Source organism: Gracilinanus agilis, chromosome 4 (genome assembly GCF_016433145.1).
Source record: "Gracilinanus agilis isolate LMUSP501 chromosome 4, AgileGrace, whole genome shotgun sequence".
In the NCBI taxonomy this organism is placed as follows: domain Eukaryota; kingdom Metazoa; phylum Chordata; class Mammalia; order Didelphimorphia; family Didelphidae; genus Gracilinanus; species Gracilinanus agilis.
This window is the reverse complement of record NC_058133.1, coordinates 125,099,725-125,115,050: the sequence shown is the minus strand read 5'-3', so window position 1 is coordinate 125,115,050 and position 15,326 is coordinate 125,099,725. Positions and strand designations below refer to the sequence as shown.

The window sequence follows — 15,326 nt, the reverse complement described above, 5'->3', positions numbered from 1 at the left end:
GTTATAGGCCATGAGGTTGAGTTCAGTATAAGAAAGAACAAGTAAGCAATTAGAACTGTCTAAAAAGCGGAATGGGTTGCCTCTTGCAATAATGTGTTTTTTGCTATTAGAAATAATCAAGCTGAATGATATTTTCCAGGAATATTTTGAAAGGGACATATATTGTGCAGAATTTGGAGCCTATTTAGCCTTTGAGGATCCTTCCATTTCTTCTATTAAAAGAAGTTCTAATTCTCATATACAGGGCATTCCTCTCGATACATATTAGAAACGCAACATATTAAAACAAATATCTTATGTGTTTTATATCTTGCCATAATTTTTAATAGTGCTCAGAATATTTGCTATAACTTTAACTTTTTAACTATATGATATTTCCTCTCCTTACCATCAGCATATCAATCAAGTTTATATTATTCTGGTTTGCTCATTTTATTAAAAGCAAATTCAGAGCACAATTGACTTTTCATTTGTTTAACAAGTGAAGAAATATTTACCCTGACAGCCATTTCATTGTAGAAATTCATCTTCATAGTCAAATATGCTGTCTGTGAATCAAGAAAAAAAGATGGCATACATTTCAGTTACACAAAGACAGTGCTCTTATTTTTACATATAAAAGATAAGAATCTTTATACATAATACATAATAAGAGTTCTAGGCTTAGAAAGAATAAAATCAAACTTTGTATTGAAGAGATAGGCTTCCTAATACATAATGCAGGCTTAACCAGAAAAATCTATGGTAGTCAAACTAGGAGCTAATGGAGATATATGATCATAAAATGCTCTCCGCTGAGTTTGATAATCAATGGTGCTCTACTGAGAATAGAATAACAAAGCAGAAATATTCACAAGTGCTGGTGACATGTAGTATTGTATGATTTATTCACTGGGGTTCTTTTAGCCAAAACTCACAGAAACATAAAAGGAATTCATATTTCAAGACGTCTGGTTTAATGAAAAATTCAAAGAAATGCTGTCTTCAGTCGAAATCGTTCAAGGATACGGATGCAGTGATGGAGCAAAATTGTGCCTTCCAACCATCTGTACAAAATGTTATGTACTTAGCTGCCTCCTGAGTAATCCTCGGGAATTTTGTTTCATTTAATATTCATTTTAACACCATAAAATCATAAATACAATGATATCATGTTATAGTGAATCCTCTGATATAGAACACTTCCTAAAGTCTTAGTTTCTTTCTAGTAAAGTCAGATTTCTTTACTAGTGTAAAAAAATCATTGATACTGTGAATATTCATTTGGTAACATAAGTTTTTCTAATGGTCACATATCTTTAAACTAAGTCTAAACATCTGTTCTACCTTCTAATTACAGATATTAAATTAACATAATTCACAACTGTATCATAAGAAGACATAAGTTAAACTCTTCTGTATGTCCTTTTTAATGCTATATGCAATTTTATCCATTTTTATTCATTCAGTTTCTTCTCACCCAACAAATTTAACAGGCTGTCTTAGGTATCTAGAAATAATCAGAAGGGGAATACTTCAATTTTTGTATGGGGTGCTCTGCTGTAGGAAACAAGAATTCACTATAAAAGGGTTTCACTCTAATTAGTGCTATTTGAATTGCCTGGTCTGATCGAAAGCAAATTGTCTGTGGAGAGCAGCAGGACTGGATTATTTATCAACAGTCTGGGCAATTAAGAAACAGTTGGCTGCAATATGTTATTTACAAATGAACACAATAATGCTACTTCATTTTAAATTCTCTTTTTTCATTACATCAAGCAAAGCATAATTCTTGTAGCTTAATTAAGGTGAATTTAAAATAGTTCCTTTAATTTTGTATTACTTCTACCAATATTACAACAACATGATAAAATGTGAGTTTTTTTTAAAGGAGAAGCTTGCTGAAAATCTGTGATCATATGTACTTTTAGAGTTGCATAATGTGATTTAAAAAATTAAAAGCATGAACTTTCGTTTCTTGCCCTTCTCACTAGAACTAACTTAAATTCCAGTAAGTCAAATTGGTGTCTATGTCTGTGTGTGTATGTTAAGATGGGATATTCTTCTTCTTTTTTGTGCTTTAAATGCAAATATCCAAACAATGAAAGCTCTTCAATTCTGAAAAGTATAAAATGCTCTTGTATTCTATACTACTAAGAATTAAAAGATATATGACCTTGAGACTTTGGAACTCTGATTTTTCTTGTGCTCTGAAGTTGAAAAGGAAATTTTATTTCAGTATAGCCTTCTAGTATCACCCAGTACCATCACAGAGTTAAAGAAATATCTCCATATAGTTCTTTAGTACAGATGCCTTGGAATGAAGGTTTCTTTGAGGGAAAATATCTATTAACTTTACTGAATAAGATATCAGTGAATTGTTCTGATAAGTAGGGAATCATACATTCACCATTCCAGTAACAATTCTTGAATAAAAGGAAAAAAGAGAATAAATAAGGTATATTCCTTCTGAAGCATTCGAAAACTGCATCAAAAACTTAATTCTAGGGAAGAGAAGGCAGGAAAGACAAGTAATAACTACATTTCCCTTCTTCCCTCTGGTAAAAACGTAATAACTTGCACTTATGTAATACTTGAAGCATTTTCCTCACAATAATCCTCTGAGACAGTTTATGCAACTATTACAACCCCCATTATATAGTTGAAGAAATTGAGGTTCATAGAGGTTAAGGTGAAACTGGGATTTGAAACAAGTTCTTAACTTCCATTATACCATGCACAATTCATCTTAGAATTTATAGTTAAAATATAATTCTTATGTTCAGTATCTCATACTTTTCATTTTGAGATTGAGTCTCCCTAAGTTTTCTGGTCTTACCAAGTGATAGTACAGGAGACATATAATAAGACATGATCTCATTGATGAAAGGAAGCTTTGGAAGCTTTGACCTGTTTCAACTTGTGAAGATTCATCCCTTCCCTAGGCAATTTAGTACTAATGCTCATCCTCTTACTAGAAGCTTAATTTGAGTAGGATTGTCATTTTTATTATATTAGCTTGTCCCACACAGGAGCAATTAATGTTTTTCCAATTGTTTACATGTAGTTTTAATTGTATAAAAAGTGTTTTATAGTTGTGTTCATATAATTCCTGTGTTTGTCTTGGCAGATAGATTCCTAAATATTTTATATTGTCTAGAGTGATTTTAAATGGAGTTTCTCTTTCTAACTCCTGCTGCTGAGTTTTGTTGGAAATATATAGAAATGCTGATGATTTATGTGGGTTTATTTTGTATCCTGCAACTTTATTAAAGTTGTTAATCATTTCCAGTAGCCTTTTAGTTTATTTTCTGGAGTTCTTTAAGTAAACCATCATATCATCAACAAAGAGTGATAGTTTAGTTTCCTCATTGCCTACTTGAATCCCTTCTATTTCTTTTTCTCTTATTGCTACTGCTAGCATTTCTAGTACAATACTGAATAAAAGAGGTGATAATGGGCATGCTCGCTTCACTCCTAATCTTATTGGGAATGCTTCTAATTTATCTCCATTGCAGATGATGCTTGTTGATGGTTTTAGATATATACTGTTTACTATTTTTAGGAAAGGCCCTTCTATTCCTGTACTTTCTAGTTTTTTCAATAGGAATGGGTGCTATATTTTGTCAAAGGCTTTTTCAGCATCTATTGAGATAATCATGTGATTTTTGTTTGTTTGCTTGTTGATATGGTCAATTATGAGGATGGTTTTCCTAATATTGAATCATCCTTGTATTCCTGGTATAAATCCCACCTGGTCATAGCGAATAATTCTCGTGATAACTTGCTATAGTCTTGTTGCTAGAATTTTATTTCAGATTTTTGCTTCTATGTTCATTAAGGAGATTAGTCTGTAGTTTTCTTTCTCTGTTTTTGATCTACCTGGCTTTGGGATCAGTATCATATTTATGTCATAAAAGGAATTTGGTAGAACTCTTTCTTTGCTTATTTTGCCAAATAGTTTGTATAATATAGGGATTAGTTGTTCTTAAAATGTTTGATAGAATTCACTTGTGAATCCATCTGGTCCTGGGAATTTTTTCTCTGGAGTTCTTTAATGGTTTGTTCAATTTCTTTTTCTGATATTGGATTATTTAAGTATTCTATTTTTTCTGCTGTTAATCTAGACAATTTATATATTTGTAAATATTCATCCATATCATCTAGATTGCTATATTTATTGCCATATAATTGAGTAAAATATTTTTAATGATTGCCTTGATTTCTTCTTCATTACAGGTGAGGTCTCCCTTTTCATCTTTGTTACTGATAATTTGGTTTCCTTCTTTCCTTTTTTTATTAGATTGACCAGTACTTTGTCAGTTCTATTTTTTTCAAAGTATCAGCTTCTAGCCTTATTTATTAATTCAATAGTTCTTTTACTTTCAATTTTGTTAATTTTTCCTTTGATTTTTAGTATTTCTTATTTAGTTTTCATCTGGTGATTTTTAATTTCTTCACTTTCTAGTTTTTTTGATTTCCATGCCTAATATCTTTGCCTTCCCTAATTTGTTAATATATGCACTCAGGGATATAAATTTTCCCCTGATTACTGCTTTGGCTGCATCTCACATATTTTGGTAGGATGTCTCATCATTGTCCTTCTTTTCAATGAAATTATCAATTGTTTCTATGATTTTGTTCTTTAAATGATTTTTGAGAATCATATTATTTAGTTTCCAATCAATTTCTGATTTGCCTATCCATGTACCTTTACTAATTTTTATTTTCATTGCATTATGATCTGAAAATGTTGTATTTGTTATTTCTGCTCTTTTGTGATTTGTTTGCCATGTTTCTATGCCCTAGTACATGGTCAATCTTTGTGAATGTACCATGTGCTGCTAAAAAGAAGGTGTATTCTTTTTTGTCCCCATTTATTTTTCTCCACATATCAATTAACTCTAATTTTTCTAGGGTTTCATTCACTTCACTTACCTTTCTTATTTATTTTTTGGTTTGATTTATGTAGATCTGATAGGGGAAGGTTCAGGTCTCCCACCAGTATAGTTTTTCTTCCTTGAGCTCTGCAAGTTTCTCCTTTAGAAATTTGGTTGCTATATCATTTTGGTGCATACATGTTGAGTACTGATGTTTCTTCATTGTCTATACTGTCTTTTATCAGGTTGTAATTACCTTCCCTATCTCTTTTCACCAGATCTATTTTTACTTTGAATTTGTCAGATATCATGATTGTGACTCTTGCCTTCTTTTTCTCAGTTGAAGCCCAATAAATTTTGCTCCAGCCATTTATTTTTACCCTATGCATGTTTGCCTGTCTCATATGTGTTTCTTGTAGATAACATATAGCAGAATTTTGGTTTCTAATCCACTCTGCTATTTGCTCCAGTTTTATAGGTGAACTGATGCCACTCTAATTGATAGTTATAATCATAAATTTTCTGTTTATGTCCAGCCTTTTCTTTATGAATGCTTTCAATTCTTCAATTTTATTAAATGACCATACTTTCCCCTGCAAGAATATAGTTAGTTTTGGTGGATAGTTGATTCTTGCTTGTAGATCCAGTTCCCTTGCTTTCCAGAATATTATATTCCATGCATTCTGGTCCTTCAATGTAGATGCAGCCAGATCCTGTGTTATCCTAACTGTGGTTCCCTGGTATGTGAATGACTTCTTCTTAGCTGCTTGTAATATATTTTCCTTGGTCTTGTAGTTTTTGAATTTGACTATAATATTTCTGGGAGTTTTCATTTGTTGATTAAATGTAGGAGGTGATGTATGGATTCTTTCAATCTCCACTTTACCCTCTTGTTCGAGAATGTCAGGGCAGTTTTCTTGGATAATTTCCTGAGGATAATGTCCAGGTTTTGCTTTTGTCATGATGTTCTGGTAGACCAATAATTCTTAAGTTGTCTCCACAATATGTTTTCCAAATCTGAGGTTCTGCCAATAAGGTGTTTCATATTTTCCTCAATTTTTTCATTCTTTTGATTATGTTTTATTGATTCTTGCTGCCCTGTGAAGTCATTTGCTTCTAGTTGTTGAATTCTAACTTTTTAAGACTGAATTTTTTTCTAGATTTTTGGTCATCCTCTTTCTGGTTTGATTTTCTTTGTAGGTCATCTTTCACTTTCTTTCCCTCGTTTTCAAGCTGGTCAATTTTGGCTTTCATGACACTATTTTCTTGTCTTAGTTCATGCATTTTCCTTTCCCAGTTGTCTTCAGCCTCTCTTAATTGTTTTTTAATTGTATTTTGAGTTCTTCCAAAGTCTGTGTCCAGTTTGCTGGAGTTTCTGTGATTTTACCTGGAGTCCTTGATCTTCTATTTCATTTGCTCTTTGTTCACTTCCTGGAAAGAAGCTGTCAATTGTAATTTCTTTTTTCTTTTTCTGTTGTTTACTCATATTTTTTCCTTCTTTCCCTCCTGTAATTGGCTATAATCTTGCTTCTGTGGTTATTTACTGAAACTCTGGATTTGGACTATTTTGTTCTGAATGAGCACTTTCTCTGCTCTGCAGGTTGATTAGATTAAGCAGATGGTTTTAATGAGCTTTGATGTAACATTTTCCCCAGCTGGCAAGAGAAGTTTGTAGCTACTTTCTCTGCAGTCTATGGGTGAGGGGTGTTGGAGTTTCCCTGCCCTCTGAAGACTTCTTATCTGTCCTATTGATGGGATTAAGTCAGAGTACAGTTGATCTGTAGAACTTAATGTGCCCTGAGGCTAAAACCTCCAAGTGAAGGGGAGGGCAAGATCAAGCATTTTCATTGTATCTATGGTGCCCTTTCTGTGTTTCTCCACTTGCTGGCTCCCCTCAGTATATGTTCAGCACCCTGAGCCTGGCTCAGCTGTGCCAGGAAGGCCCTCTCTCCAGACCAGTGTGTTTGCCCACCCAGAGATTTCAGGAGCCACTGGAAACTCAGCACAGCACATGGGAAGAAGAGTGGGTGGGTCCTGGGGTCTTCCTTACCCTCAAATCCAACAGTTCAAGAATTCAGGCCTTTTTCTTGGCATACCTCTTGAGCTGTTCAGCAGCAGGATCCCCCACTTCTGTTCTGTTGTTACATTTGGTTTTCTTTCCCCTCAAAGTATTCTTTTTATCTTAGTGTGGAAGTGTATGGAGGTCTGAAATTTTGCTCCGTCTAAGCTGCCATCTTCCCAGAATCCTCTATGTTGCCTTTTAGCAAGATTATCTCTTTTAAAATTTATTTGTTTGTACATTTGAATATTCATTTAACTCCCTCCCTGCCTCCTCTTCCCCCATCAGAGAAGGCATTATTTGACAAAAAAAGTATATATAAAACTATACCTTACTTATTTCTATTAAGTAGTTCTTTCTATGGAGAACATTGACAAGTCATTCTTCAAACTTTTTGGTTGCTAATTTTTTTTACTGTATACAATATTCTTTTGATTCTGTTCTTTTCATTCATAATTTTATATAGGTCTTTCCATATTTCTGCAGAATTAACATGTTCAAAATTTCTTAGCACAGAAATATTCTATCATAAACGTATGCCATTACATTTAGCTATTTCCCAATTGAAGGACATTATCTTCAATTGCCAGTTCTTTGCCACAACAAATATTTTAGAATATAGTAGTTTTATTGCTCTTTGTTTCCATATTGATCTCTAAAATGATTGTATCCATTCACAGTTCCACCAATGGTATATTAGTGTCCCAGTTTTTCCCACATCCCCTCTAACACTTATCATTTTCCTTTTTGGTCATAATAGCTACTCTGATAGGTATAAGGTGGTATCTCAGAGTTGTTTTAATTTGCATTTCTCTAATCAGTATTGATTGGGGTATCTTGTTATATGACTATAGATAGTTTTAATTTCTTCTTCTTCCTTTACTACTTCACTGCCAGGTACCAAGTGCCTTGGACTGGGCAGATCCTCTGCTCTGGGGTCTGTTACCTCAGGCATTTTGTTGCACATACATTGTGGTATGTAGGTTCCTGCTCTCTGCCTTCACTGTTCCTGTTGAGTGGCTTAAGCTGGAACAGTCCCCCACTCTACCCTCTCTGCCTTCTTTATCTGTGTTGAGTGGCTTGGCCTGGGCTCATTCCTATTCTGAAGCTTTGTTGCCTCTGGTGGAGTAGCAGTGTATCCAAATTCTAATGGTTCCAAGTTCATCCAGCTTTCCTTTGTTTTGAGGTGGTTTATGTGGGCTTGTGGGGGCTAAGGAGATCAGAGCATCTTTTACTCTGCCATCTTACCTCCCAGCATGCAACTCCAACCTAATTAATTTGTTGTTCCCACATTCTATCACCCTCTATATATTTTGCATTTGAGACTTCTGTCTGGGAAACTCTGTAATGTTTTTATATGACTTTTCCCACCCTTCGTCTCCCCCTCCCAGAGCTGACAAGCAATTCCAATGTGTTATACATGTATCATTATTCAAACCTATCACCATGTTATTCATATTGGCAATAGAGTGATCTTTTAATGCCAAAACCACAATCATAACACCATCAAATCACATAATCAATCATAGGTTTTTCTTCTACATTTCTGTTCCCACAGTTCATTCTCTGGATGTGGATAGCATTCTTTCTTATAAGTTCTTCTAGATTGTTCTGAATTATTTCATTGGTGCTAGTAGAAAAGTCTATTACATTTGATTATACAATAAGGCATCAGTTTCTGTGTACAATGTTCTCCTGGTTCTGCTCCTTTTTCTCTGTATCAATGCCTGAAGGTCTTTCCAGTTCAAATAGAAATCCTCCAGCTCATCATTCCTTTCAGTACAATCAAATACCAAATTTGTTCAGCAAGTCCCCAATTGAAGGACACCTCTTCATTTTCCAATTTTTTGCCACCACAAAGAGCATAGCTATAAATATTTTTGTATAAGTATTTTTCCTTATTATCACTTTGAGGTACAAACCCAGCAGTGGTATGGCTGCATCAAAGAGCAGAAATCATTTTAAAGCACTTTGGGCATAATTGAAGTTACCTTCCAGAATGAATGGACACATTTACTACAACAATAGCAGTGTATTCGTGTTCAAATTTTGCCATGTCCCCTCCAACTTTTATGTCTTTCCTTTGTTGCCATATTTGTCAATCTTCTAGGTGTGAGTGGTACCTCAGCTTTGTTTTGATTTGTATTTCTATAATCATGAGGGATTTGAAATAATTTTCCATGTGATTATTTTCAATTTTGATTTCTTCATCTGAAAACTAACCACTGATATCCCTTAATCATTTGTCAATTGGGGAATGGCTTGATTTTTTGTAAATTTGACTTAGTTCCTTATGTATTTGGGAAATTAAGCCTTTGTCACAGAGCATTGTTATAAAATGTTCTCCTGGTTGCTTTCCTTTTAAATTTGGTTACATTAATTTTGTTTGTATAAAACCTTTTTAAATTAATATAATCAGTCATTAATTTTATATCTTGCAGTGTTCTCTATCTCTTGCTTGGTCTTAATTTCCTTCATTTCCCACAGATCTGACAGGTATACTATTCCATGTTCACATAATTTATTTATAATTTCACTCTTTATATTTAACTCAATCAGTGATTTTACATTTATATTGTTATAGGGTGTAAGATGAAGATCTAAACGTGATTTTTCCCATACTGGTTTCTAATTTTCCCAGCAGTTTTTGTCAAATAGAAAGTTCTGGTCCGAAAGCTGGGATCTATGTGTTTATCTAACACTAGGTTGCTGAGGTCAGGTACCCCTATTCTATTCCTCTGATCCACACTTTTGTCTCCGAGTTAGTATCATATTGTTTTGATGACCACTGCTTTATAGTACAGTTTAATATCTGGTACTGTTAGGCCCCCATCCTTCACTTTTTTTTTCATTATTTCCCTTGAAGTTTTGATCTTTTGTTCTTCCAGATGAATTGTTATAATTTTTTTTCTAATTCTATAAAAAAGTTTTTTTTGGTAATTTGATGGGTATGGCATGGAATTAGTAGATTAATATGGGTAGACTGTCATTTTTATTATATTAGCCCCTCCTACCATTGAGCAACTAATATTTTTCCAATTATTTAGATCCCAGTTTAAATTTTGTGGAAAGTTTGTTGTAGTTGTGTTCATTTAAGTCCTATATTTGTCTTGGCAGATAGATTCCTAAATATTTTATATTGTCTAGAGCAGTGATGGGCAAACTATGGCCCATGGGCCAGATGTAGCCCCCTGAAATATTCTATCTGGCCCCATGACATTATTCCTAATCTGACGAATACAATGAATAGAATACAATGAAACTTCGAAAGAGTTGTCTTCAAAAGAGACTGACAGATAAGCATTTCCTTTCCTTTCAACCCATCTTTAAAAAGTTTGCCCATCACTGGTCTAGACTGATTTTAAATGGAGTTTCTCTTTCTAACTCCTGCTGCTGAGTTTTGTTGGAAATATATAGAAAGTCTGCTGATTTATGAGTTTATTTTTACCCTGAAACTTTGCTAAAGTTGTTAACTATTTCCACTAGCCTTTTAGTTGATTTTCTAGGATTCTTTAATATACCACCATGTCGTCTATAAGGAGTAATAGTTTAGTCTCCCCATTTCCTACTTTAATCCCTTAAATTTCTTTACCTTCTCTAATTGCTACTGCTAGCATTTCTAGTACAATATTGAATAAAAGAGGTAATAATGGGCATCCTTGCTTCACTCCTGATCTTATTAGGGAGGCTCCTAATTTGTGCCCTTACAGATGATACTTGCTGATGTTTTTTTAGAGATATACTCTTTATTATTTTGAGGGGTGGTCCTTCTATTCCTATACTTTCTAGTGTTTTGAATATTAATAGGTGTTACATATAATTATATACATATATCTATGTGTACATATATAGAGATATATAAATTATATACAATATTAAAAGTTTTATTGATACCTCTGAATATGAATGGGATTAACTCACCAATAAAATGGAAGCAGATATCAGAGAGGATAGGAAACAAATATCCTATCATATGTTGTCTATAAGAAACACATGGGGGCAGCTGGGTAGCTCAGTGGATTGAGAACCAGGCCTAGAGACGGGAGATCCTAGATTCAAATCTGACCTCAGACACTTCCCAGCTGTGTGACCCTGAGCAAGTCACTCGACCCCCCATTGCCTACCCTTACCACTCTTCTGCCTTGGAGCCAATACACAGTATTGACTCCAAGATGGAAGGTAAGGGTTGGAAAAAAAAGAAACACACATGAGGCAGATAGACACAGATAGAGTAAAGGTAAGAGGCTGGAGAAAAACTTATTGAGCATCAGCTGAGAAAAACAAGGCAAGAATCACAATCATGATATCTGACAAAGTCAAAATAAAAATAGATCTCATTAAAAGAGATAGGGAAGGTAATTACACCCTGATAAAGGCAGTATAGAAAATTAAGAAATAGCAGTACTCAACATGTATGCACCAAAAGGTATAGCATCAAGATTTTTAAAGGAGAAACTACTGGAGCTTAAGAAGGAAAGAGAGAGTAAAACTATACTAGTGGGAGACTTGAACTTTCCTCTATCAAATCAGATCTAGATAAATCAAACCAAAAAATAAATAAGAAGTAAGAGATGTGAATGAAATCTTAGAAAAATCAGAGAATAGGCATATGGAGAAAAATAAATACGGACAAAAAGAAATACACCTTCTTTTCAGCAGCACATGGTACATTCACAAAGATTGACCATGTACTAGGGCATAGAAACATGGCAAACAAATGCAAAAAAGCAGGAATAATAAATGCAACTTTTTCAAATTATAATGCAATAAAAATTATAATTAGCAAGAGTACATGGAGAGGTAAATAAAAAATCAATGGGAAATTAAAGAATCTGAATCTCCAAAATTGGTTGGTCAAGAACAAATCATAGAAACAATTAATGATTTCATTGAAGAGAATTACAATCAAGAAACTACATATCAAAATCTATGGGATGCAGCCAAAGGAGTACTCAGGGAGAAATTTATATCCCTGCGTGCTTGTATCAAAAAAAACAGAGGGAAGAGGTCAATAAATTGGGCATGCAACTTGAAAAACTAGAAAGAGAACAAATTAAAAATCCCCAGATAAAAACTAAATGAGATATCCTAAAAATCAAAGGAGAAATTATTGAAAGTAAACTATTTTACTAATAAATAAGACTAGGAGCTGGTACTTTGAAAAAACAAATAAAATTGATAAATTACTGGTGAATCTAATTTAAAAAAGGAAAGAAGAAAACCAAATTAACAGTGCCAAAGATGAAAAGGGAGACCTTACCTATAATGATGAGGAAATTCAGGTAATTATTAAGAACTATTTTGTCCAATTATATGGCAAAAAAATATGATAATCTCCATGAAATGGGTGAATATTTACAAAATTATAAATTACCTACATTAATAAAAGAGGAAATGGAATACTTAAACAATCCCAATTCAGAAAAAGAAATTGAACAAGCCATCAAGGAATGCCCTGAGAAAAAATCCCCAGGGCTAGATGGATTCACAACTGAATTCTATCAGACATTTGAAGAACAACTAATCTCAATACTAGAAAAACTAATAGACAAAATAAGCAAAGAAAGAGTTCTACCAAATTCCTTTTATGACACAAATATGTTACTGATTCCAAAGCCAGGTAGACCAAAAAGAGAGAAAGAAAACTACAGAGCAATCTCCTTAATGAACATAGATACAAAAAAAAATCTTAAAGAGAATACTAACAAAAAGATTCCAGCATGTGATCATGAGGATTATTCACAATGATCAGGTGGGATTTATACTAGGAAAGCAAGGATGGTTTAATATTGGGAAAACCATTCACACAATTGACAATAACAAAAACCAAACCAACAGAAATTACATGATTATCTCAATAGAGGCAGAAAAAGTCTTTGCCAAAATACAACACTTATTCTTATTGAAAAGACTAGAAAGTATATAGGAATAGATGGGCCCTTCCTCAAAATAATAAACCTATATATTTAAAACCATCAGCAAGCATCATCTGCAATGGGGATAAGTTAGAAGCCTTCCCAATAAGATCAGGAGTGAGGAAGGATGCCCATTATCACCTGCATTATTGAAAAGCTGGCAATAGCAATTAGAGAAGAAAAAAATTGAAGTGATGAAAATAGGCAATGAGGAATTTAAACTATCACTCTTTGCAGATGATATGATGGTCTACTTAGGGAATCCTAGAGAATCAACTAAAAAGCTAGTAGAAGTAATCAACAACTTTAGCAGCATTGTAGGATACAAAACAAACCCACATAAATCATCAGCATTTCTATATATTTCCATCTGTAGGAATTAAATTTTAATGGTTTGACTAAATATATGAAATTTATAAATAATGTGCTAGTTGCCAATCATCAATTCAAAGTATTATTGCTATAAAAAAAACAACAAAGTATTATTGCTTCAAAGTCGAAATGATTTTAATAGCTTTTATTTACAAAAGAGATGTAAGGAGTGAAAGCAGAGAAATACAGAAGTGTAGAGAAGACATCAGCTGATCTTACTAAATATTGCTCAGGGGCTTGACCCAGCCAGAACTTGTTGATGTTCAACTGGAATTTAATTCTCTCCAGAAGACAGGAAGGGAAAGCCAGGGATCCACTCACCCAAGTTCCCTCCAAGAGGCAGGTCAAGAGGATGGCTTGAACTGAAGGTGTTTCCTGAGGGCCATTTTCTTTCTTTCTTTTTTTTTAAACCCTTGTACTTTTCGGTGTATTGGCTCCAAGGCAGAAGAGTGGTAAGGGTAGGCAATGGGGGGTCGAGTGACTTGCTCAGGGTCACACAGCTGGGAAGTGTCTGAGGTCAGATTTGAATCTAGGATCTCCCGTCTCTAGGCCTGGTTCTCAATCCACTGAGCTACCCAGCTGCCCCCAACCATTTTCTTTTTTTGAGCTGACCTTCTTCTTGAAGCTGACTTACTTCTTGAAGTCCAAATCCTTCTTGAAGTCGACTTCCTTCTTAGAGTCAACTTCTACAACCACAGAAATTCAGGGCCTTTTATAGTCGCTTCTTGTCCCTTTCCATTTTCACAAGGGCCAATCACAGCTTCCAAATTGCCCAGCATTGCCTAAGGGGCAGTATTTGTGGGAACCACTTATCATCTTCTGGAGAGGTAAATACTCATCAAAAGGATTCACAGATTCCTGGCTGATTGAGGTGAAAGGTGGAGAGCTCCTCCACCAAGCTTTAGTATGGTGTTCAAGGTTTTGCTTATTCAATTCAAAAGTAGACAAGGGAGAGTTAATCAATCCTGTCTTCACAATCTGGCGAGGTTCTAAGTAGGGGTACTTAAGTTATTGTCAGCCAAAGTGTTAACTCAAAATAGACAAAGGGAATAAAGGATTCCCTTTCACAAATGTAAACTTGGAATGGACAAAGAGAACAAAGAATTCCCTTTTGCACAACACAACTCAGTAGCAAGAATTAGAAAGAGAAATTCCATTTAAAATCTCCCTAGACAATATAAAATATTTAAGAATCTATCTGCCAAGACAAACACAGGAATTATATAAACAGAACTACAAAACACTTTCCACACAATTAAAACTGGGTCTAAATAATTGATAAAATATTGATTGCTCATGGGTAGGATGAGTTAATATAATAAAAATGACAACTCTACCAAAATAATTTACTCATTCAGTGCCATACCTATCAAACTACCAAGAAACTTTTTTATAGAATTATAAAAAGTATAACAAAGTTCATTTGGAAGAACAAAAGATCAAGAATATCAAGGGAACTAATGAAAAAAAAATGTGAAGGATGGTGGCCTAGCAGTACCAGATCTTAAACTGTACTATAAAGCAGTGGTCATCCAAACAATATGGTACTGACTAAGGGACAGAAGGGAGGAGCAATGAAGTAGACTTGCAGTAAATGTCCTCAGGAAGATAGAATACAATAAACCCAAAGATTCCAAGTTTTGGGGACAAGAACCCACTATTTCACAGAAACTGATGAGAAAACTGGAAAACAATATGAGAGAGATTAAGTTTAGATCAACATCTCACAACCTATACCAAGATAAATTCAGAATGGGTAAATGATTTAAATATAAAGAAGGATACTATAAGTAAATTAGGTGAACATAGAATAGTATACCTGTCAGATCTGTGGGAAAGGAAAGAATTTAAGACCAAGGAAGAGAAAGAATATTACCAATGAAAAATGAATAATTTTGATTACATTAAATTAAAAAGGGTTTGTACAAACAAAACTAATGCAACCAAAATTAGAAGGGAAGCAACAAATTAGAAAAAAAAACTTTATAACAAAAACTTCTGACAAAGGTCTAATTTCTCAAATTTATAAGGAGCTAGGTCAATTGTATAAAAAATCAAGCCATCACCCAACTGATAAAAGGGCAAGGAACATGAATGTGCAATTTTCAGATAAAGAAATCA

At 33.9% G+C, this 15,326-nt stretch overlaps 1 protein-coding gene across 1 annotated transcript in view; it reads right to left on the bottom strand.

Annotated features, from left to right (window-relative positions):
- Window positions 1-15,326, bottom strand: part of SPATA17 (spermatogenesis associated 17) — a 273,537-nt gene that overhangs the window by 179,517 nt on the left and 78,694 nt on the right. The window contains exon 4 of the mRNA XM_044674960.1: window positions 498-548. Within this exon, the coding sequence (XP_044530895.1) occupies window positions 498-548 (51 nt within the window). The remainder of the gene's footprint in view (window positions 1-497; window positions 549-15,326) is intronic.